General features: G+C 42.5%; 1 protein-coding gene across 1 annotated transcript in view; it reads right to left on the bottom strand.

The window, feature by feature from the left end:
* DPP10 (dipeptidyl peptidase like 10) overlaps window positions 1-11,137 on the bottom strand; it is a 592,658-nt gene extending 581,521 nt beyond the window's left edge. Inside the window, exon 1 of the mRNA XM_054176832.1 lies at window positions 10,944-11,137. Coding sequence (XP_054032807.1) covers window positions 10,944-11,003 — 60 coding nt within the window. The 5' untranslated portion in view covers window positions 11,004-11,137. The remainder of the gene's footprint in view (window positions 1-10,943) is intronic.
* Between the last annotated feature and the right edge of the window lie 14,930 nt (window positions 11,138-26,067).

The raw sequence follows: 26,067 nt of genomic DNA on the forward strand, positions 1-26,067 counted from the left end.
TGCTCTGGCTACTCATACAGCTTGATTCAATGTGTCTGAAGCTCAATCCAAATTTAGGGTGCTTGGTGCCATGGTTTAGTTGTTTAGGTGGGTTGGATTTGTTGAGTCATTGGACACAATGATCTTGGAGGTCTCTTCCAACCTGTTGTTGTTGTTTGTTTGTTCATTTGTTGTTTTATTATCGTTATCATTATCATTATTATCATCATTAGTATCATTATCATCATCATTATTATCATTATTATCATTATTATTATTACCACCTTAGGATTGCTACAGTGACCCTACAGAATTTCAAGCCAATGGGTATGACAAGAAGCAAACAAAAAATTCCAACATTCCTACAGAAAGAAAAAAAAAGAGGAAAAAAAAGAAAAAGAAAAAGAAAAAGAAAAAGAAAAAAAAAAAAGTAAAAAGAAAAAGAAAAATAAATAAATAGAAAAAGAGAAAAAAGAGAGAAAAAGGAAAGAAAAAAGAGCTGTTTAGTTAAAAATCATTAAATACATATCTTTCACAGCATAACCATCAAGTCAGTTGCTTCATATTTATGTACCAGATGTTGAAAACCTCAGCTGCTCACCAATAACTGAGAGGCCTAATGTCAATGGCCATCTAAAATTCTTTTCTTCACTCCTTTAGAGTGCTCAAATCTGAACAGTGTTTAGTGTCATAATTCTGCTGAGGCTGGTATGTCATTAGAAACTACATAGATTGCCAGGGATAGCTTTGACCTGACTTGGGATGGAACTGGTGTCATCAGAGGCTTTTAAATCAGTGAGGGGAAAGAAGGTTCCAGAGAGATTGGGAAATGTTTAGAGAGGGGCAAATATAATGAAAATAGAAATCCACCCATATTTCCTTAATTATTTTATGGATTTGTTTTCACTAAGCTTTTGTTTGCCCTCCACAAATGTTTGCCCTCCACAATATTTGCATAATCAAGTTTCAGAGACATTAATGTTCCCAGAAAACACATTACAGCTCGTGAATTATAAAACTGAGATTTTTTTCACACTGCAGACTAAGCCTATTCTCATGGATGTAAACTGATATTTTGATGAAGGCAACTGTGGGGAATTCAGAAATCAAAAATTATCACAGGAAAAGAGAGTAACAGGTGCATATATCTGGTCTTGGACAGAGTTTATAAGCTTATCCTAAACTCCAATTTTCCAGTTTTTGTCTCCAGCCATTAGACATCATGTCCTGTATCAAAAAGAGTCAACTAAGTAATTATTGATATGTGTATAAATTACAGTAAGAAAACCTTTAGTCAATCATTCCAGCACTGTGTAGATGCTTTTATGGGTTTGGATTATCAGGATCCTTACAAGCAGCAGAAAGTAATATGTTCCGCAAGGGGCCAACACAGAAGCACATCAATTTCCCTCCAAGCTCACAGAGGAGCAAGGTTAGGATAGAGATTGAATAAACAGACTGTCATAGTGCTCAGTGCCACACACAGTGGATTTCTGGTACAGGTGGATTGTGAGTGATGGGAAAGATTAAAACTTTAGAGGGTCGATTCCGTCCAGTGTTCAGGAGCTGCGACGGTAATCTTAGAACATGTCCACACTTATTTATACTGAAAACAGACAAACAGGCTAAAGAGAAAAAAAAATTAAATTAAAGAGAAAAAAAAATTAAATTAAAAAAAAATAAATTAAAGAGGAAAAAAAGTAAAGAGAAAAAAAAAATCTAAGGGCTCCCCCCTTCTTTCAATTTACAAAATAAAAGCTAAAGTAAGCCCAAAATCCTCCCTGTTGTTCAGCAGGACTGGCCTCAGTTCAGGTTTTAGGATGCCATGTTCTGGGCGCTCATGAACAGCCTGGAGGGTTGAATGCAGAGGGGACCACATGTGATGATGTTCCCATGGTGCAGATAGGGACAGGGACACAGCAGAGCCAGCGCCACCACATCCAGAAAGCAATGTCTGCAACTGCCCAAGCCTGAGGAGGCAGCAGGAGTGGACAAGGGGCTGGATGGGCCATAAAGGAGGGTCATTGAGTCTGGATCCTCTCCTCTAGACAGTTTAAAGACATAAAGGAAAAGAGAGGCAGGTTTTGGCTCTCAGATATCATGCACAAGGGATTACAAAAGCTATTTTTTAGCATGATGCTCATGTCTGCAGGTCATCTCTGCAGCAAATATGAAGAGAAATGTTTGTGGCATTAATCCCAAGCTGGCAGACCAATGCAGCTTTCAAGCTGACTAAGTGTTTAATGATGTAAAAGGAAGGGGGAAAGATTTCTTTTAGATAAATTGCTTAATTGGGATGTCAGAAATTTTCCTGTATAAGCAATTGATTTTACAGAAGAAAAAAAGTTTATTTCAAAATACAGACCTGCTACTCATTGATAACATCCAGGGAAAGCTAAGACAAGAGATGAACACTTGCCCTTACATTGCAGGAACCACAGCTTTAAAAACATAAATAAGGCTAATAAACCACCACTATTTAAATCAAGATTCTTCATGCCTTGGCTGCTGTACTGAAGAGTAAATCCAGTGCCTGACACACTAAGTTGAGAGACCACTGACTGATCATTTCCCCAATGGCAGGAGATGAGGAAATGCGAACCCCAGAGAGGCACTCAGCCCTCTCCACTGACATCTGACCATTTGGGAAATCAGCTTCCCTTAAGCTTAAAGGACTTTGCTGTATTGAATCACACAGCACTGGAGATCTCACAGCAAAGCTCCAGTACCCAGGAAATGCTCCCACTTTACACAGGAGCACAAACGGAGCATTTACAGTCATAAATGTGACTGCTGGGCACAGGTATCTGTCCTTGCTTTATCCTTCCTCTTTTAGCAGGTCTCTGTTTTGTCAGCACAGAAAATGTTTGCATCTCACCTACCTATCCACAGGATAAGAAAGCTCTGCCTACTGCAAGTATGGCTGAACCAAGGCTCTCTGGCGAACGGCTGCAGGACACGTTGCCAGCCAGGGACTTCAACAACACACAAATAGTCCACAGGACACCAAAGGAGTCAGACACAGCTTTGCCCAGAAGTTAGCAGGAGGAGGAGGAACAGCAAAATAAAACAACCTATGTGTCATCCTTTAATGTAATAGCATCAATTTTTCCATGCTTAGCAACCCACTAAGCACCTCTGATGTTTGCTACCACAAATCACAGGAGCTTGCAGCTTTAATTTTGATTGCTCCACAATTACCTGAACACAAAAATTCTTAGAAATCTGTGAACAGAAATGACACTGGGCTACTCTATCTGGTGTTTCTTACTTACAGAGGTAGCTTGGGTTTTACACATAGTATCACATAATCAGTCAGGGTTGGAAGGGACCACAAGGATCATCTAGTTCCAACCCCCCTGCCATGAGCAGGGACACCCCACACTAGATCAGGCTGGCCAGAGCCTCATCCAGCCTGGTCTTAAACACCTCCAGGGATGGGGCCCCAACCACCTCCCTGGACAACTCATTCCAGGGCTTCACCACTCTCACAGTGAAGAACTTCTTCCTCACATCCAGCCTGAATCTCCCCACCTCCAGCTTCATTCCATTCCCCCTAGTCCTATCACTACCTGATATCCTGAGAAGTCCCTCCCCAGCCTTCTTGTAGGCCCCCTTCAGATACTGGAAGGCCACAATTAGGTCACCTCAGAGCTTTCTTTTCTCCAGACTGAACAGCCCCAACTCTTTCAGTCTGTCCTCATAGGAGAGGTGTTCCAGCCCTCTGCTCATCCTCGTGCCCCTTCTCTGGACACGTTCCAGCATGTCCATATCCCTCTTGTAATAGGGGCTCCAGAACTGGACGCAGTACTCAAGGTGAGGTCTCACCAGAGCTGAGTAGAGGGGGAGAGTCACCTCCCTTGACCTGCTGGCCACACTTCTCTTGATGCAGCCCAGGATCTGATTGGCCTTCTGGGCTGCAAGTGTGCATTGAGAGCTCATGTTGATCTTCTCATCCACCAGCACCCCCAAGTCCCTCTCCTCAGGGCTGCTTTCCAGCCAGTCACTGCCCAGTGGAATGAAGCTTATAGACACTGTGCTGCCTTGCTTCTGAGATTATGTTACAAACCTCACCTCTGGCAGTTGACAATGAAAGTATGTTACCTCTGTCTCTTGGTTTCTCCTTTAAATCTGTGACTTTCTGTAACAACTTCAGTGTGACTGGCCAGACATAGCTATGTAATCTAATCTAACAGTCAATAACCCTTGTAACCTCTTTCTGGCTGAAGCTACAATACGATTCTCCATTCTAATACTTCTCGACTTGTCAGCTGCCTTTTCACAGTCATTTGCACTCTGAGATCCCAGCTTCCTGTCACTCCTGTGACTGCCTTCTCCTGCCAAGGTTCCATCACAGCCTCAAGGTGTCCTTCAGATATGATCTCCTTTTCCTTCTCAGCTTTCTGTAAAACTTCCACAGGGCTTGCCCTGCACATCCTTTTCCCTTGGTCAGATCACACACCAACTCAAATTGAACAGCTGTCTCTGTGTTGTGGAGTCACCAACTGGTTCAGTTCCAGTTCCCCTCTTTTTGAAGTAAAATGTCAGATTATTATTCTGATATACCCCCAGGAAAGAGGTCAGCAACTCATTACTAACACTAAGCTTTAAAAATCCTTGGACTCTATCCCACTTCCCTTGAGGCCCCTGGAGGGCACCAATGTCCTCCCTCTTTTTGGCACTCCTCATGTGGAGATGAGACTCATAAGATGCGCACAGTACCTGCTGTTCTTTTGAGCTGGTGCCCCCTTTGTCAGCACTGAAAAATGAACAGTTTAAAGCACAATTTGCTCAAATTATTTTACTGAGTAAATTTCATATGAAATAAATCATGACCTCATCTGCAGCAGTTGCATTAACTTCACAGCTCAGGACTGTGGAAAGTCTTTAATTAAGTTGATGGCTGATTCCAGGTGTTGTCTTCCCTTAGGTACCTTGGGTTGGCATATATTGCTGTGAATGACTCGTAACTCCATTCACAGAGTGACAACCCTGCGTATCTAATTCTCTCTCTCTGAAAGAAAAAGCCCCTGAAGCATTTTGCCACCATTAGGTGCCTCATTTAGAAGAATTATAGAGGTTAATATGTAGGTGCCTAAGATGACGCTTTGTTTCTGGCACATGCTGACAGTAACACTGGGTGTTGTTGACATGTGAGAAGTCAAAGCCACTGATCCAAAAAACTGCCAAATGATTAATACAGCACAATTGCTAACCTGGATGTTGCATAATTTAGCATTCATAATTCAATTTGAGGACCTTAGATAAAAATCTTTAAATAAGAAAGGTCCTCAATAATTCCAGAACAATGCTCAGTTGGTGGACAGCATGCAAGCCTTACCATGCTAAGATCAAGAACGAAATACTGAACAAAACAAGCACAAAATTATCTCCACACGTATTTAGTAAAACAGTTTGGGATTTAAGAATGAGAAAGATTAAATTCCTTATGATGTGGCATCCTTTCAGGAAAGTGGGAAAGTGTTATCTGACACTCACAGACCCATATCTTAAGTGGCTTCAAAGGGAGTCAAACCTAATGCCATTTCTTAAAGTAATGAATCACAGGTAAGAAAAATTTTATACTATTACAATCCAGGAAAGTACTAACCTATTATTAAACATAATTTATCATGATGGTCATGTGTATTTGTGTATATATTAGTTTCACTCCTGCTGCAGCTTTTTGTTTGCAACCACACATTTTCAGACGACTAAGGAAGTACTATTTTTAAAAGGAAAAGGCACTGATTATTCTTGGGTAGTACAAATGTTGGCAAAGAGACTGAAACAATGCAGAAAGGTAATATGTGGAAACAGGAAGATTTACAAGATGTGATTAGATTCAACATTTCATCTAGAGACCTGCAGCTTGCTCTCCCCATATGTACATGTCTGTCATCATAAGGTGTGGTTTTGGTCTGCAAAGTCACACCAGCAATTCCACTCAGCACAAATGTGAGCAAAATCAATTTACCAGTATGGATGAAAAGCAACTGCAGATGATGAGGATGAAAAAGAGCTCCAGAAGCCTTCAGTGATCAAGACTCAAGGCATTACTCTCACGCTCCAAGCCACTCTCTGTGGCTAGTGCCATAATCACTTTTGGTGACCCTAATGGTTCACTGCACACCTTCAGACAGAGTCTCAAGAGCAGGATAAACACAAGGGCATTGCACATCTGCTCAGCATTTATGACACTAAAAAGCATTTGTTCTAAGTGTGCATTTTGAGACAGCCACATCCAGAGGCATGACAGCAATCTGCCTCCTCCATGGCCAGCCTGCCTCCAGCCTCCACTGCCACCTCCACACTGTGCTTCCCCAGAGCGGTGGCTCCTCACACGTTCCCACATGGCACAGCAGTGCTCTAATCATCTCATGCCGTAAGCAAAATACCACCCAAACCTATTTGCTTTAAATGTACCACTTTTTCTTGGCTTTCTTGCATTATTATGCTGCCATAGGCTGCCTTTCTGACAATGCCACAGCCCTGTGTTACTTGTGCCCTTTGTTACGTATCATCCTGGATAATTCATAATTGAACACTTGCTGAGATTATCCGTTAGTGACTTGCTTTTGATGGAATGGATTTCAGAAATGCTGTTCTCATTTTAAAGGATTTATTTCCTAAACAGCTGACAGATTTGAATCATTCCTGTACCTGCATAAAGCCTGGTTTATGCACATCCTGTGGGCACAGGAAGATCTACCTACCTGAAGTTTAACCTGAAAAGTATTACTGAGCAGGCTTTATGAACAGGAATAGCCAACAATTGCTATCTCTCTGTAGTAGTTTGGGCTGGGTGCCCTCTGCTACGGGGATGTTTCCTGTGTCCAGAAGTCCAGCCCAGTGGGTGGACACAGGAAACTAGGTATTTCTTACCATAATTCTCTGCACCACTATAAAATCCAGTGCGGGGTCTAGCACTTCCTCTTTCCTCCCTCTCCGCCACCCAGTAACTGGGAGAGATGTCTCCCAGCCATGGGCCTGGCTAGGCCCAAGGCCATGGGTGGATGGGCAGTCTCAGATCTGGCCAGTGGAGACTATCCTAGCAGTGGCAGGAGGGGGAAGAAGGAGCCCTGGGGGTCGTGGGTGCACCCCCAGGTGGGGATGGGATGTTTCTGGGTCTGCTTTGGGGTTTCTTTTGTCACTGTGCTTCTGGCTCTCTGTACACACTCACTGCTTTCCATCACTTTTGCAGTCCGTTTGTCTGAGTCGTTATTTCTGTCCATGGTGGGGAGGGGGTCTGCCCCAACCCATTACACTCTCTCTCTTTAGGAGGTGTGCATACACCATTTTCAGGAGCAGGCAGATGTTTCCTGCTAAGGTGTAGGTCTGGTGTAAAACTCTTAGCTACCATAAACATATATGTAAGTCCACAGACAACACAACAAACTCTTTCAACATGTGCTCCTCAACCTAACTGTAAGCAAGAAAACTATTTGTAAAGCACTATCAATGAGTGAGTGTTAAAACACTACTACAATGAACCTTAAATGTAAAACTTCCTAATACCGTCCCTGCTGCTGCAGAATTTTTGCTAAGGACATCTGCACTTGCCTTTTGTAGTTTACAATCTAAAAGCTAATGAATAAATAAAAGTGAAAGGAAGACGGGGAAGAAGGAAGAGTAGGGTAAAAGGGTATAACATACATATTATATTACACAGTAATTATGTGCTTCTGAAATGCCAGTTAGTAACTCCTTCCATGATCCAGCTCACAGCCAGATCAATATTAGGTTGATAACAGCAGCGAGTCATGATCTGGTAGAAAATGTTTTATTATTAAAGACTGTAGAAAGCCACAGAAATATTAGCTTGATTTGTCTTTTCTTTGGGGTTTATTTAAGGGCAAATTTTACTTCAGCCTGTGTTAAGAGCAAGACATAAGTATTTCTGGTCTGTGGTCACTGTAATTTCAGTACAAATGCCCAGTTTGAAAGAATTTATAATGGCAGACCCTGGCCAGCCAAGATAAATTATTATTTTCTGTTTCTGGGTTGTGGTTTGTTTGGGTTTTTTCCCTCCGAAGAAGGCAAACACTGTTTTAACAGATTCTTTCTCTGTCAGGGGGTAGAAATAATTAAAAAATCATTTGGCCATCAGTGCAACATGAAAGTGCACAACAACAGAGTGAGCCTCCTGGAAGAGCTAATTTACTTGCTGCGTTGACAAGATGAGCCAAGAATGTGAAGACTAAAACCAGGTTTGTTGCCCTGGGGGTGCTCCTGAAGTCGAGGCTGTAAGGATACAAGAATAAGGCAGGTATTTAGCATTCCTAGCTAGTCCCTAAAAGTTTTTTGTTACAGATCTCAGAGTGAAAGATCATTATTCATAGTGGTGCCAGCAAGGTGGTAGGATTTGCAATTATTTCAGAAAAGCTGTAAAAAGGCTTAGAGGTAAAAGAAGGCTTTATTAGGAGATTTTGCATTTTATCCAAGGGGGTTGGTATCTTTCAGCTTTATTTTTTTTTCCTTGCTTTATATTGGATTTCCTCTGTCAGCTTGGTTCACCATCAACAAAACTACTTTGATGCAGTACAATCAGTTCTCAGTGCTCATGGATGCAAAAAGTTGCACTGTTCCCTCAACAAGGAAGAAACGGACAGGATGTCCCTACACCTGGGCACCAGCCCTCCTCAGTACCAGGGCGATTCAGAACAGCAACTGTCCCAGATAAAGTCTGCATGGTTCAGTTTAGTGGACAAATGGACCATCCTACTTCTGGTTGTGTGGATTCGAATCTTTCTGCTGCATTACAGAGCAGTGCAGAGATGATCCAAAAAACCACAGAGCAGTAACATTACATTGATTGTAACACCCAGGAGCTGAGATGTCATAGGTTTGTGAGCTGGAGAGAAACATAAAGTATAACAAAAAGAGGAGGGGGTAAAAAGTTATAGATCTCATTCCAATAGGCATGAAGTTTTCCTGTAAACCTTTTTTGGTTTTTTTCATCTTCATGATTTCTGGAACTAACACTGTTTCTTGGCAAGTGACGATTAGCATGCAATTTATATTTGTCTGGTCACTAAGGATATATTTTCAAAGTAACTTCCAATACAAGGTCCTCATTACCATAGGGCAGCTACTGCTTGCCTGTGGTCATAAATACTTTCTCATGGAGTATCCATTTGCCTGGCATGGAAGCACTTGAAACTATTGAGAAAGCACATTTTACACCTGACATGTTGAATTAAGAGCAAAAGAAATGAGACAGATTTCTAATGGAATCAGTATTACTGAGCTGGCTGTAAAATGGACTCATGTCTAGGAGGCTCTGATTCATGTTCCCTCTTTTGAAGACTATTGACTCGTCTCAGTCTTCTTTTTTTATTTTTTTTTTTTTAATGGAATATTGATATTGGTGGTGGTGGTTGTTGTTTGGGCTTCAAAGTCCTGTCAAATGAATTTAATAAATGTTGCTGTCAGGGAAAAATTAGCATCACTGAACCAAATGTAAGTATTCTTGTAAGACAAGAATACTACCCCAAGCAAGTACCACACTGTACTCTGTTCTCTGGTGCTTTCAGAGACAGACCTAAAGAGGATGAAATCATTTCCAGCAATTTAATACTCCATAGGCTGACTCTTGAAATGGGCCATGGCAACAGGAGTCCATCACTTTCCATGACAGTGCCCATTTGACCACAAACTAACCAGCCATTTATGGATACAGGTACATGTTACACACCTGGTCATTAGAGCCACGGGTCAATCCTCACCTTCTCCCTGAGCCCACAGCCATTCTGCATTTCTGAGGATACACTGCTAATGCAGCCAATGTAAAAATGACAGTCCTAACAGAAGAGTTATACCTTTAATCCCCTCCTGCCTCAGCTCTAAGTCATGACTTTTCTTCCCAGCTCTGACTGCGTAATGCCCAACTGACAAGCTGCTACCATAACGCACAGTTCAGCTGCTCCTTTTGAGAACACAAACAAATCCCAAACCCTCCAACTTTGCCTGCAATCGGATGGAAGCCCCAGCAGCTTTCCTGCCCCTGCAGGAACCTGCGCAGCCTCTCACTGGGTGATCCTGAGTCACCCACGGCATTGCACTGAAGTGAACTTCTCAAGCTTTCACATCATTTCATGGGAAAAAAAAAAAATAGCTGGTGTCAAATTTCTGGATTTTTTTTTTCCCAGAGCTACGAATCAATAATCAAATACTGTCACTGATTGCATTATTTTATTTCAGGGGAAAATAAGAAGGAAAGAAGAAAAAAACCGGACTTATTTCTGCAGAGATACTTTCGAGTGAATACAAATCTGTTCAGGGATTTCATTTTATCGCCGTTGATAGCAGTAACTGGGCTGGAAAGTAGCCTTAGATGGATGCAAAGGCAGGACCGTGGCAGAGGCTAGGGAAGAAGGTAGCCTGGAGAGAGCCAGCTAGTCCCCCGGGATCTTACCCCACCCTCATCCTCCCTGCCCAGCCACAGCACCCACACACCTCTCTCGCACGTGGGGACAACAAAACCAGCAGGCACACAGGCGCTTGCTTTCCGGGATCCTTCCGACCGGACAACGGCAAAATCACGACTAACAAGCCTGTTTTACACCATACCTTTAACCACATCGTTACTACAGAGTAATGAGCAGGGGGACAACGATATCTCCGTGCCCAGTGGCAAACTCATCCGGGGCCAACTTCTGGAGGAGCCCGGCGAATGACCGTGGAGTGGGAGTAACCGTGAGCAGCCGTCCCACGGAGCCCGGCAGAGCCCAGCGAAACTCGTGGGACAAAGTTGTCAGCAAGGGACCCCCATCCCCAGCACACTCCGGCGCTTTGCCCGCACCTTGGGCAAACTTTCCCCGTGGGTGGCCCGCTTCCTCCCCGTCGCGGTGACGGGCGATAGGGCGCAAAGGCGGCATTCCCGCGGTCCCCGGCTAATGTGCCGGGTTTGCCGCTGCCGCCCTCTACACCCTAGCCCGGCACTGCCCGGCCGCCGGCCCTACCTTGACGGCGCGGGAGGACTGGCACTGGACGTGGTGGGACACCGTCGCCGTCTGGTTCATGGTGCCGGCGGCGCGCAGCAGCGCCGGGCGGGCACGGGGCGCCCGCGGCTCCCGGCGCCTCCTGAGCGGCTGGGGGTGCTCCGGCTGCAGCTCCGGCTGCGGTGGCTCCGCACCCCGGGGCGCCGTGACAGCTCCGCCCGGCGGGGGCCGCCCGTCCGCTCCGCCCCGCCCGCCACCGCCCCGCGCCGTCCACCGAGACCGGGACCGAACCGGCACTGCGACAGGGACCGCGCTGGGGCTGGGACTAAGCCGCAGCCGAGTCGCGCCGCCCTCGCCCCCGGGGCCGGGCAGCAGAGACTGAACCAGATGAGCTGTTTCACCTCTGTGAAAGCCAAAGCCTACAGTGCTCTTAGCTGAAATTAGTGAGATTGCAACAGGAAGTTTATGTTGCTGCTTTTCCCTTCTTGCTCCCCGGCATTTTTTCTCTTTCCCCGTTCCCTTCTGCCGTGTCCGCCTCCTCTGGGACGCCTGAGCCCGTGGCGATGCCGGGATGCAGGAGATGTTATGTAAGACAGGTACGAGGCACAAGCATCAGCCTCACACCCCCTGCCAGCGCACACGGCACTGCCGCTATCTCTGGGCTCTGCTCAGCGCTGCAACAGCTCCCCGCTTCCTCACAGATCAGAAGAAAGGCAACTCTAACTTTTTGCGGGTTTGTTTGTGGTACAGTCTAAAAAACTGTCTCCTCTAAATTCATGAGCAGGACTTGCCAGAAACATAAAGTGCTCTCTTCACAGGTCCAGCCCAGACTTGCTATTAAAGCCAAAAGATTTCAGGATGGAAGCTGGAAAGCTCTGTGAGCAGATTGTTATACCTCAGGCTGATAATGAGCATGCAATCATTTCTCTATATATAACATTCTTAGATGATCTCTTACTTTAGACAAATATCCCAGTAAAACAAAATAGAGTGTGCCACACACCAAGGCGGTCCTGTGACATCTCTGAGGTGTGTGTGAAACAGCATCTGAAGCAGTTAAACTCAGCTCAGGGAGAAGCAGAAAAAGACAGTTCCAGTCAGAAGACATGGCACAAATCTTCCCAACAAAACTGCTGATTTGGAGTCTCTCACTGCATGAGATTCCAGCTTCAGGCATCTCTGAAGCATCTGTTCTTTCAAGAGGGAGGCTGCTGAGCACTGTTTCGTATCATATTAAAAGCTACACTCTCGGTGCAGGAAGCCACTGCTCAAAAATAACATGGCTTTTAAGAATTCAGCCCCAGGTTGCGCTCATTTGCTGGTTCTGTCTCTCAGTTTTCTAATCTAATTGCACTCCTGCTTTTTCTTAAGTAATTTGAAGAAGCTGTACAAAGGATGTGTCCAAAAAGTAATGATGCAAGAAAACAACAAAAAAAGTTTTGCTACAGACATCAAGCTGTGCTTAGAGAAACACAAAGAAGTGCCAAGCGCCTCCTCCAAGAGTATGCCCAGAAGCACCTGCATTCAGGCCTAGAGATGCTAGTCGAAGGTCCATCTGAGTCGGGAAGAGGGACAGGAAAAGAGAGAAGTCTGACAGTTTCCTCTGCTCACAGCTTAAGACATACTCTGGGAGGACTACAGGGATCTCGAGCTCTGCTTGTAAATCTCACCATAACACCAGATATCCACTTGAGTGAATGTAAGTGAAGTTCATCTTCAGAAGATTTGAATTTCTTGGAAGGAAATCCACTTTAAATCATCTCAAATACATTATCTCCAAAGACAAAATTAATTTTGCTTGTCTGAAGTCAGACTTTTCAAAGGCAGGTACCTCTGTGAGCAGGTTACAGAAGAGATTGAGCTGGTGAGGAAAAGACTGGTCTTCTGCTCAGTCTGAAGAGAGCTGCTAAGGAAGCCCTGTACAGGAACCAGCCCTGGGTACAAACATCCACTCCAGAGAGGGGAGAGCAGTCAGACTGGTTACTTCTATGATATCCAGAAAAATGTCATTCTGATGGAAGCCAAATGCAGAGTAAAGGCACAGCAAGATGGTCCCTCCCATGCCAGACACAGTGACCTCCATGAACCGCAAGTGCAGCATCAGGGCTGGCCTCTAGCCTGCAGGCCTTGCTCACATTAGCCTCCTTCACCTTATCGGACTTATTGGATTTTGAGCAATAAAAAACACATTTAGCAAGCATATCAGGGGCTCAGCAGTGCTCTTTCACCTCATATGCAGGCAGGAGTAAAACTTAATGGATACAGATGGGGAAAAACCTCACAGGAAAGATGAAACTTGTGATTTGAATTGAAGGTTCTTTGGTTTATGTTGAGGAAGAAGGAATGAGTCAACAGCTGTCTGGGAAAAGGGCTAACAATCTGAGTTTCACCATACTCTGCCTTGTGCCCAAACATTTATGCTGAGAAAAAAAAGAGAGCTCCGAGTTATTGGCACCAGGACCTCATGCAGGCAGAGGCAACCTGGAATATTCAAAGACATTCTTCTTCATCATCTTGAAATATATTTGTCTTTTAGCAGTCTCAGATAGAAACTACTTTAAGCCAAAAGAATGGAGTCAGGATATTTTTAGTTGCACTAAGTATCTGTGGATTTTTATAAGCTGCTATGAAAACTTTTCATGAAGTTGTTACGCTTGATTTTAGGCTTCACAGTAGCTGACCTATCATGCAAGCCCCAAAACCAGCTTTAAGCTGACATAGAAATCTCTTCCTTATAACAACAAAGAAAAAACAGCTTGGGTAAAAAAGATGCCAAAGACTGAGATAAGATCAATACTTTGCTGGCATCATTTTTAAATGAACTTCTACAAATTTTAATAGATTTGTCCCTAGAAAGTACACATTTTGCTGATTAACCTCCCACTGTCATGAGGTGGAACGTAAACAGGGTATAAACCTAACAAAAGTGATCAGCAGCTGTAATGACTCCATAAGTGCATTGTTTGTCATTATCAAATATCTCAGAAACAAGACAGATCAATCAGGTGGGATTCCACAGCATGCTGACAGAAATCCTGCAGAGCACCACTCCACTGCTCACTTCTCCACAATGTCACTCACTGCCACCTCCCCAGTTCCTCACTGCAGCTGTTAATCCTCTGTAGCATGTAATCTTCTTTGGGAACTGACTGCTTAGCAAAATGCAGTTCACCCTAGATGTTGACTGCTAATGTGAGTATCCATATTAGCCCTGCAAGGAGGTTTTAAAAAATTTCTGTGCCTTTAGGGTGCAATTAAATAACAGAGTAATTACCAAAATATGCTGGAGAATATTAAAGCAGTGAGCAGATGCCTCTGTTACACATTGCAATAGAGCAGGTGGTACCTGCTGGTGTCAGAGCAGCCCCTCAGTGCACTCAACAAACCTCTTTCCTGAAATATTTAAAATGAGTAAGAAATCAACATGATCCACCAGGGAAACTGATTAAGCTATCCAGAAAGTTTAAGCAGAAAGAAAATCCCTGGTTTTGATAGAAAACCCTGCCTGCCCCACTGTCCAAATGCAGCAAGTGGCCTCTGGCAGTCTGATCTGCTGCTGGAGGCAGCATTTCCCAAAGGTTCCTGATCACTATTCAAGCCCTGCAGTAACCTGCTGTTAGTAACTCCTGATATAGTTCCCTGGTCACACATTTTCCTGCCTCTTGCTTGCTCACTTGCTTTCTAAGCCTTGTGTTCCTTAACAAAAACCTCACAACCCAACCCTTTCTTCATTTTTTTAGGTCACATTTCATGAATTACCTTGTATAATCACCATTCTGAGAAATAAAAAGTTAAAGTGTAAATTGGCACTTAGACATACTCCATGACAACATGTTTTTCTATAGCTGTTTGCTTTCGTCTGTCTTTTATGCAAGCACATAAAATTTACTCTTACTGCTGTTCTGTGTACCCAGGGCCTAATTCTGTGCTCACATATGTTGGCAGCTATTGACATGAGTGAACTCAACTTCTAGTTCATACTGGTTCATAATCAGACTTCTCTCTTTATGGACAAAGTTTTAATTCTGCAAGGGAGGCTGACTTGGGATGGCTGCTAGGCTACCAACATCTTCAGAATTATTAGCCACAAGGAGCCACAATGTGTGTTAATGCTGAGCTTGCACAAAACAAAGACAGGGCATAACCTCCCTCCAGCCAGCTGTGCAAAAATTCTTATTCCTTTCCTCTTTGAGATAAGAGCTAGCAATGACAAAACCAGCAGCTATCATAATGCTGCGGGTCTTGGCCAGCAAGTTCGCACACAGCTCTGGATACCCCAGGAAAAGCCATTAGGGAGGATGGCAGTATGACCTTATGCACACACGTGTCCATACATGCACACCTCCATGTACCCTGCAACAGCCTGTCTGGCTGCAGCTAATGGAGGGAATGTGAAGAATTCCTTCAAGTAAAGTCTAACTTCTGACAGACTCAGTAGATCAGTAGGATGCCAGGCTTCAGTCTGGGTACAGTGCCAGGAACTGCTGCTGCTCTCTTAAACCTCAGTGTCAGTGTTTAGTTACTGGAATGAGAGATTCTTCTGAGTGGGCAGTTGTCCCATTGGGAAAGCACTGCATTATCCCTATGAGGCGTTGTCCTACTCGCTACAAGTATTTTCATTCCTCTTGCCACCCTGAAATTGCCTCACTGATTTTTGTCTTCAGATGTTGAGGGGTATTTTCGAAGCAGCCCAGTGTGGTGCAGTAACTGATGTTCTGAACAAAACCAAGGAGAGTTCACACCAGTGCTGAAATACATGCTCGAAACTTGGAATACCCAGTCCAATATATGGAACTGATGAAGACATAAATAAAGATCTTCTGCATTTACACAAGCCAATAGCCACAGAAGTATATGGGTACATTGGTTATGATTACTTCTGTTCTTATTCACTACATTCATTTGAATAGAAAATGTTTAGATAAAATATTTGTACATCTTTCAAAAAAAAAGAGAAAGGTATACTAAAATACTATGGTACATGCACAATGATGCCTTCAATTAATATTCTGCAGAAGTGAAGGTGAATAGCATTGTATTACAACCAGGAAATGAAAAAAGTCCTCCCTGTCACAATAATAATGAAATATTCTGACTAGATTTTGCCAGCAAACATGGGACATCATGAAAATTGGATCAGTAATGTCTACATATTACTGACTCAGTATAGGGAGTGTGTTGTCAGAAGCAATGGAAGTGAAAAACAGCTTACAACTGCCTTGTTGCCAGGGAAGAGGAGCAAGCAGGTTTTGAGATTAAAAACAAAATTGTAAGCAGAGGCAAGAGAAAAGAGTCTGTGCCTGAGTGAATTCAATGCATTGCCTCCAAAAGCTTGCACAGACAGTCGATGACTTTATGAGCGGTACTTTGCAATGCAACCCTTAGTGGGTTTCTCCAGGCTGAGAAATGAATTCTGATGATTTGCAGAAGCAAACAATATCTTTAGGATCTCTTCAGTCTGTTTTGTGTATGCCTGTTACCAGACTCCAAAAGAGAATGAGAAGAAAGGACCTATTTACATTGTGATCAGAAACCAAAGTTATACTCTGCTCAGTATGAATGTACCAGTCACCTAGCATTCACAAACTAGCCAGAAAACGAAGAAAAAATGTAGGAAATAGGGGGGAAAAAATTGACAGACACACATACTTCACTCTTGAGGAAAGAAGAACATATCCTTTTTCTTCGATCTTGCATGAAATCCATAGTAGACCCCAGGAGCACTGCACTCCATCTTACTGAGTTCATTTAGCCTTCTATCTGCAGGAGCTATTGCATTATAAAAAGGTGAACCTGACTGATCTGAGAAGTAGATTTAATTTCATGCATAACTATTACTCACACTGCTAATGGGATTCAATATTTCTGCCATGCAAGAGCTACAGACTGAGTAATGTTTTTGCACATGTGAAGACTGACAGGAACACAACTAACCATCTCCTTGCCTATGAGTGTAGCCACATTTCCCAGTTTCATTGGACAGCACTCAGGAACTGCCACAAAACACCAGAGCCATCCCAAAACTAGTGTGAAGTGTCTTTCTGTACAAGCGTATGCTTCTTTAAGCCTTAAAAATCTTGCTTACCATGAAAAAAAAATGAACTCCACACATAACACTTAGCCAGAACTTCACAGTCTTGATTCTACAGAGATATTTTGCTCTCTGAAGACAGGCCTGAGCATCATATCTCTGGATTGAGAACATATCCAAAATTCACAGTCCAGAGAGGCTTTATTGAAGGTCTAAGATTAGGACACAAACTTGAATGGAATTTAAATTAAAGAGGATACTTTGTCTAAGCAGGATCCTGTCCTTTATATTCAGTATATATAACAAGCCACTAAGAAGCAATTCACCCCCAACCTCCTTTTTAGAGATTAGACCCTAGCTAGTAACTAAACTTCTAAAACATAGTTCCTACAGTGAGAGTCAGTCCAATTTTCCAAGTATTTATGCACCTGATAGGGAGCCTTGTCAAGGCTTTGCCAAGCTTATTATTGACACAACCTCATCTGATCAAATTCTTTATGCCCTTAACATGAAGCAGGTACCCTGTGATTTTTCTGCACTTGGAATAGCTTCACTAGATATGACATGCAAGCAAAATTCATTCTGAACCACTGTGTGGGGCTGAGAAGTTTTACCTCAAGCTGTTTGTGTGTAGAGGCAGCATCCTGAAATCACCTGGAATGAAAAGGAAAATTTATTAGATGATTTTAAGTTTTAATTCATAGTTTGTAGCTATGGAGACTGAATTGGCAGAGTAGGGGGGTTTATGTTAGATCTCAGAGGCTGCAGAAAAGAAAGATGCTTTCCAAATTAAAGCCAAACAATCCAGTGATAACAGCAGATCCATTTCCTTCATCTATCTGAGTTAATACAAACCTAAGCAAAATTTTAGAGGCATTTGTGGACATAAGAAAAACACCTCAAACTGTAGAAGAATAATACTGAAACCACAGTTATTCCTTAACATTATGCATCAATGTTACAAACAGGTCAAAACTCTCCCTTCCTTCACTTGATGTAAATCCAAGAGCACATAACATGATGGTTTTCTATAGATGAAAGACAATTGACAATTAAATGTATGCTTTTCCTGAAACCTAACAGAGCCGTTTGCTCAAGGAGCAACAAGGACAGGTTGCCATCAGAAATGAAAAATGCTTTTTCTATCCATCAAGCCAATCCAAAGCCTTCTTTCCCTACAAGACTTGTTCCTGCCTCCTCACTTCAAAGATGCTTTTATAAGACTCCCAAGATGCTGAAGAAGGCTCTAACTCATTGCCACATGAAAGAGCAGATGAGTAATTCATCTTTTCGCCCATTATTTTCTCACAGTATGAATTTATTGGTTGGGCATAGCCTGTGTTCATGTTTCTTCCTAATGGCAAAAGCCATCATATTAATTAAACAGGATGGGACCTTATTAGAAGGACTGAGTCTCAGATTTCCAAGTTGTCTGTGAACAGAACACTGTTTTGTCTCCCCGTCTCTGGGGCAAGTGAGAGCAGCTTGGGAATAGCAGCATCCTCATGCAAGCTGCTACTGGTTGTTTTGGCGACATTGATATCTGAGTGTGAACCTGCATCATCAAGAAGGGATTCCCCACAACTCCTAATCGCTTTGGTAAATGAAAATGAAAGCAATCCTGGGGAGCTTGAGCAACTTAAATCAACAACTGCTAAAGTTGTTAAAGGTGGAAGAAGACAGACCACAGGCATTTGAAAGAAGAAGTTGGCCAAAGCACAAGTAATGAAAGACGCAATAAACTTCACATTTCAGATATAATCCCTACCATAGAGTTAGAGACGTGGCCTTGACTGCTGTTGCTTCCAGCTATAAATGATGCTGATTAGCATGTTCCTGAAAGACAGTCCTCTTCTGCCACATGCAACATTTTTCAGTCTCTTCATCTTGTGATGCCTCTTTGATAAGAGAACATCTAAAATCCCCCTTATCTCTCTTTTTTTAATTCCATTTCAATCACAAGGGTGTCAGTCACAATCCCACGCTACTCAGCCACCATGATTGCTGCTGTGCTTCGGCTGACAAGCTGTGAAAGTTTTGGCTGCCCAAAATGATTGTGAGCATTTTTACTTTTTTTTTGGTTAGAACTGTGAGATGTTTGCATCCATTGCCATTTGCCAATGTACCTTCACACAGATGTATCACTTTCAGTAACATCAAGTACTGCTGCCTTGTTAATGAGACTTAAACATGAGCAGAAATAATGTCCTTATACTTTAGCATCTTTTTTATTTCTTTTTTTTTAAATTCCTGTCATAAAGAAGGAGAGCAATACAGGGGGGAAACCAGTGTGGATCAACCACCCTGTACTTTGCAATGAACCAAGGACTGTTTCAGTGGAAATTACTTTCAATGTTGGAATGCATAATCTAACCAAGAAGGAAGAGAAGAGATTGGAATGGTTTCTTCTTTCTAGTGGGCTGTGAGCCTTTTGGTAAATCCCAGGGAACTGCGGAAGACCTGAGGAACTCACAGCATTGGGAGCAATTTGTCAAGAACAACTGAGTCTCGTGCACAGTTACATATTCTGCAGCAAATGTGCAATCTGCTAATAATTTAATCTAGAAATTAGATTATGCTGCTCTCATTTTAGATAAAATACTAAAATTTATGCTTATTGGGCTTCAGGTGCAGGCTTCACTGATAGCTGCAGTACCTGCAAACAAGACAAGCGCTGCTCATTAAATTTACTTATAACTCCTGAGACAAATGTAGCAGAGCCATCATGAACATATGCAGTGGTTTGAGCCTTAACTGGGAGTTAAGAGCTCAGATGGGGGCAAGGCTGAGAATCTCTCCCCCGCTCCTCCCTCCTCCCTCCCAACAGAGAGGATAAAAAGGGAAGGGAAGGAGCAAATCCATCCACCAAGAAATAATTTGGAGTTGGCTTGGAAGGAGAGAGGTAAAGAGTTTTCTTTAAACTCTCTCTCTCTCTCTCTCTATATATATATATATATATATAAAACAATAACAGGTAAGGTTCACAAGGGCAAGGAACAAGGGTGGATGGGAGGGGAGGGGAGGGGAAAAAACCAAGAATACAAAACCAGTCTCTCTCTCTGAAGAGGCACAGAGGCAGCCGGGGGAAGGATCAGGCCCGACCACATGGCAGAGGAGCAGGAAGGCAGCTGCTGTAGCTCTTGTCCAGGAGAGGCAGGAGCCAAAAAGGCGAGCTAATGGCTAATGTCCTCACTTTTATACCCTAGATGGGTGGGGGGGAGTGGAACAGACTCAGTTTCCCAGGGGGAAAATGCCCTGCAGGGAGGGCAAAGCACTCGCAAACACTCCACCCTGTTTTCAGAATGGCCATTAACCCACCACGATATACAGTAAAAGGACACTAGCTCCAAACACATAATTCAGTCATCATTTTAATTGCAGTATGTTTTCCAAGTTACTTTGAAAACACATTTTTATTGAAGTGAGTGATTTGTCAAAAGCACTTCCAGCAGGTGAAAGAAAAAGAGCAGAGAAACTGGAGCTTGCTTAACCAAGTTTATAAACCTGCTGTTTCAGTCTCAAAGATAAATTACACTGCAGGAGCACGTTCACCAAACGTTCATGCTCTCCTTCTTGCCCTCCTACTTATGTTCAAAGAGTAGAATAGAAAAACATAAATCAAAGTCTCAGAACATATTTCTTCTCCAATTCTGAAGCTGCCATATCTCTATACTTGAATTGTAACCCCTGCAATACAAATAAAAAGCATGCCCCAGCAATCACCACTTCAAAATAATTAGAGGCAACACAGTAATTTACACTTACCTGAAGTCTTTCACCCTAAGGATCCCAAAGCAATTTATATACAATATAGATGTGCCTGATACAAAAATAATCATGCCAAGAAGCTACTTGGGAATTGAGGGATTGTCTAAATCGTGTGGACCTTTGCAGTCCAAAACTTGACATATGCCCATTAGACTGCTTAGCAGTTTAAACTGGATCAATTACAACTTCTTGTCCCTAATTTAGGAGGAGTTTGACGCTGACAGGTGCGTTCTGGACCCTTCTTTAATTCCTGTTGATTATTTTGAAAAATTAGGAAAGTACTTGATAAAACATTGCTCATCAGACATACCCAGCTTCAGGATGTTCCCAGGACTAGCCTATTCTTCTGGAGAGAAAAAAAAAGGCCCCAATATCTATGCTTACTTTCCCTTTCCTTTATCACCTTTATTTCTGATCCATCCAAGCTCTAGATAAATACTGGCCTATAGGCAGAGCTTTGCTTCTTCTGTGATAGCTCTACCAGCTGTTCATCTTATTAATGCAGACAGTCTGTGGGTGCTTGCTGTTCATAGCACCAGGCTGTAGTGACAGAAATTGGATAGAAATTGATAGAAATAGCTGTGAAAGAGCTGCTGGCTCCCTGGTCCTCAAACGTCACCCCAGGGTGCTGGGTAAAAAGAGGCTTGAGAAACTGAACAGATACCTACTTTGAATTTGGAATCCATGTACCTTTTCAAGACCATTTTAATATGGAAAAGGGCTACTGGTTCTTTTTATAAGCATGGGTTTTGTTTTGGCTTTCCTTAGTCTTCAAAGAGCAGACACACAAACTTTGAAAGCACTATTTGTTTGCTTTTTAGGATCCTCAAAAGGCAAATTTTGGGGGGAAAAAATCTCTTTTGCTATTGGAGTCATTGATGCCAGCAACAGCAAAGTCCAAAGAGATCAAAAGAGATCCCTGCATACTCCAGTATTTTAAGGGACAGTTTAAAATTGAGAAATGGAATCAAAACACCTTCATGCTATGCGATGCTTCAATCTCAAGGGCAGGAAACTTGCTCTTTTCCCTCGTTCAGTCCTCTGTAACACATTTCTCTACCAACATGAATACATAGGCCTGTCAGGGAAATGGAGGATTTTTAATGGATTGAATGAGGACAGCACATACCAGAAGACTGCAGGATCTGATCTGCATAGCTAATGTGCTGCAGTCAGTCTGATGAGCGAAAAGCATTGGCTCATCATCAGGAGAGTCACTGGCTTGGGAAGGAGGAAACCCAACTGCTTTGGGGGAGGGAGGGGTTTGGTTGGGTTGTTGTTTTGGTTTTTTTAATAAAGTAACATTGGGGAAAATCGTTTCCATTTTTGCTTCCCTCATGGCACCACATTTCTATTTCACTCCTGGGTGGCAGCTGCAGCATCACTCAGCTGGGAGACAGGAGTTTGCTGTGAAGGTATAGAGTGAGAAGTGATTGGGTGGGAGTTTTTTTTCCTTTCTTCATGATTCCTGGGCTGACAGGTGATCCCCTAACAATACTTGAGACAAGTGAATTATTCAAGCAGTTTTCATAAGGGGATGCTGGAGAAGGTTGATTACATTGCTTCACACTGGATTTATTTTCCCTGACACTTTTCTGGGGGGATAAAGAGGCAATAAAATGAACATCTTTCTTTAATTAGAGAGCCCTTAGAAATTGCAAGTGTTCATTTCTGTCTGTTAAGAGACAAATGTCAAAGTGAAAAAGGTGAATAAATAACAGACCTCATAATGAGGCTGGTTTGGGCTAAACTCCAGAACTAAACCAACAAATACATGAACTTTATTTATTTTTCAATCTTCATACTCCTTCAATTTGCGGTTCACGACTTCAAGAGGTGAAAACCAATTTCATTTAATAGAAAAGCTGCCCAAAGAAGCTATGCCAATTTATCCCACCTGGGAATCTCACCCTGTGCTAATCTGTTTCGCTCATCCCCATTTCTTGACATATAACTGCCAGGGGACTAGCCTGGGTGTATTACTCAAGTGTCACCAGCAACGCTGTTTCTTTCTCTGCCATTCTTTCTGGAGCATCTGAGACAAGAACAGATTTCAAAACTGGATTTGTAAAAGTGAGTGGATGCAAGGGGGAAAAAAATGGATTGAAGGAGTAAGATTCTGTAGTAACTTCTGGATAAAACAGGTCCTGTTGTTGCCTTTACTGCAGACAGGAGTTAATTCCATAGTTCAATTTTATCTTTTCTGTTCATATATTTATTAAAATTACTTATAACATAGAGCTTGTAGCTGCAAGGGACTGCATTAGAGGAACCTTGTGGTTCCATGGATCTTCATCTGTGGTTTCACTGCTGTCACGGAGTGCAGCCATTGTGAGAAGTTTGTCTGGAAATGGCAAAGATTTAGATTATCAGCACAACAGGTCTTGCATTGACTTCAGAGTTCAATCAAAAAAATCATTCCAGAGATCTGATAACAGGGAATACATGTTTGCTGCCTCCTATGTTTCTAGTCATACTATTTTGGACTAGAAAGACATTTTCAGTCCAGTCTCTTGCTACTGCAGATGACTAAATAATAAAATCCATTTTATGTACTGATGGATTGCTTTGTTCTGTCATAAAGACACTTCACATCCTGTAGTTTTATTTCTAGTTACAGAAACTTTCAGTCAATGCCAGGCATACTCTTGATGGAAGTGTCTTTTGAAGTCTCCGGATATTATAGCATTAGGAAGAAAGGGAGGAGAAAAGACAGATGCCCCAAGAAGCACCTTAAGCTCAGACACAACTTTACTGTATTATGTGCCCTTGAGAGAAAAAGTTGCTTGAAAGGAGCTGAATTCTTCAAATTTCAGAAGCATCAATTTATCCTGCCCCTTTTCAGAACAGCAAATCTGCATATTCTCACCTCAGCTAAAGAGGAGGGGGGGGGGGGGAAATCCTTCATATACATCTGACACAGATCTGAGTGTTTCCCATACTGATACAATTCCAGTTTGCTTTGCTCAGTCCTTCTGTGTGTTTGCTGCCTGATCCAGGGTGGTACCTAGGGAGTGGTGTGGGTGCAGACTCACTTGGCAAAACACACCTGTGCACCATGACATGCTGTGCTCAAGCTGAGATGCTCTGAATGTTCTTCCTTTGCACTGGGATCTTTAAGAGACAGTGTTTGTGAATCATAGCAGCCTCTGAAACACGTAATGCTGCAGGGTTCTAAGAAAGAACAAATACCTCTGTATCAAAAAATACCTCAAGACACACAAACAATAAGGAATTAGGACTTGGAAATAGACTTATTTATAGTGTATATGGCTGCATAGAAAATAGGTCTTCTCAAACAAAATTCAAGTTGTCTTACCATTAAAGTACAAACTTAGATGTCAAAGTGGTTATGCTGCCAGAGTAGGATTCTGTATCCCATTTGATTTGCTTCCAGAAGATGCTCTAACTGAAAAGAGCACTATGAGACTGCACAAGGATGTTCATGCTAAATGATCAAAATCAGAGACCAGATAGATCTTAAAGCACAAATTTAAATGCTAGTACCTGTCTTAGTTCAGTGCTGCTGTACATTGCATTTAGAAGCAAGAAGAGATCATTAATAAAATTCACAGTAAGATTAAAAATTAGCAAGCTGGTCAATAATGGGAATTGCTAGATTATGTAAATCAATCAACAGAGTAACACAGATTTTAAAACTGCAAAATGTCAAGCGTTAAAGGTCCTTAAAAGGTGTGAAATGGAATAACTTGATACTGTAGTAGTGAGAGGCTCATCATAGAAAATTCCCAGTGAAATGTGACTTCCACAACTGAGAAGGGGGAAGAGGAAGGACAAACCAAATATTTCACTTCATGATAAGCAGAACCCAAAATGCCCAAGAGGGATTTTTCCCCCCCCACTTTTTAAAAGAGCTGTTGAAAGTGTTGGAGAAGGGGAGAGGAAGAAGAGGAGGCTGAAGGCAGAAGAGGACACAACAGGACACAGGAGTTATGTGATGGACACAGTGATATTATCAGCATTGGTGTCATGTAGGTTTGTAATTAGGATGTAACTGTGAAAGGTTCCAGTCCTGTATCAGTGGCTGTTGGAAAGAGACTTCTTCACCTCTGCCTGTAAGAACACTAATGTCTTTGAGCTTCTGCACCACTTGCAGTAGATATCTTGCTAGTTTACTGCAAAGCACTTCCCTAAAGTAGTACTCTCTCACTCCCTGTTAACTTTGTGCCCAGCTTTATACAATTAATTAGGGAAGCATTCAAAGACCTAGATTTTAAACCACTTAATTAATAAGGAATGAACACTTAATGGCTATTCCTCTCAGACTATTTAATTTAATGAGAGAATTTGCAAGAAAAAGAAACCAGAAAAATCGATTCAGTGTGTAACAAATCAGGACAGAAAACAGAAATGTCTGAGATGAACATATGTATCTGTTTACTGTTTGACTGTATAGAAGCATCCCTTTCAGGGTGTTGTACATTACTGGTAATGGTGACAGAACTCATTAGCACCAAGGAACGTCTTCATCCAGTCAAATACACTGGTGTTTCCACACACCCAGGATGTCACTGTTTCCGTCCTACCTCCAAAAATGAGATACAGAAACACAAGAATAGAGGAGCCTTATCATTTGCCCCAGAACAAAGAAAAGGCTGAAAAAGAGAACAATGATGTCCTGAGGTCCCAGACACCCTCCTGAGCTCAGGTGCCACCAAATGGCATTCATCTTGGCATTGCACTGGGCCCGGAAGCTGAAGGCACCCTTTGTGGTATCACTGCAGGAGGAAGACCCTGTTCAGAAGGAGATAGGACACATGTGGCACCATAATGTCCCCGACTGGAAAACCTAGTGAGTTCTCATCCTAATACTGAGCTGACTAATGTGACTTCATGCAGGACACATTTATTTGAGCTAAATCTTTCTTACAGAAAAGAAATCAGGCAGCAGCAGCAGCCTATCAGTTTTATTTTGTAGGAGCTGTCACACTGGCATCACTCTAAAAGCAAAATTTCTTTTCATGTCAGCAAAAGGTCTGAATGCCAAATGATGGGAAAATGCCCTTCTAGGTTACTGAGACATTTTCAGTCGTTTCTTTCCCTGAGGTAAGCACCACAAACAAGAAGAACCAAAGCTGAAGACAGGATAATTTAGTAAAGAGCACTGAAATACTTCTAGGAATTTCAGCAAGACCTAAGAAAATATCAGAGCGGCTGTTACACTAAGCTTTGTAAAGACCATAAAAGAAAATGCCCCTCTACTGAGACTTTAGGAATAGAATAGAATAGAATAGAATAGAATAGAATAGAATAGAATAGTATCATAGCATCAGTCAGGGCTGGAAGGGACCACAAGGATCATCTAGTTCCAACCCCCCTGCCATG

Source organism: Dryobates pubescens, chromosome 2, assembly GCF_014839835.1.
Source record: "Dryobates pubescens isolate bDryPub1 chromosome 2, bDryPub1.pri, whole genome shotgun sequence".
Taxonomy (NCBI): domain Eukaryota; kingdom Metazoa; phylum Chordata; class Aves; order Piciformes; family Picidae; genus Dryobates; species Dryobates pubescens.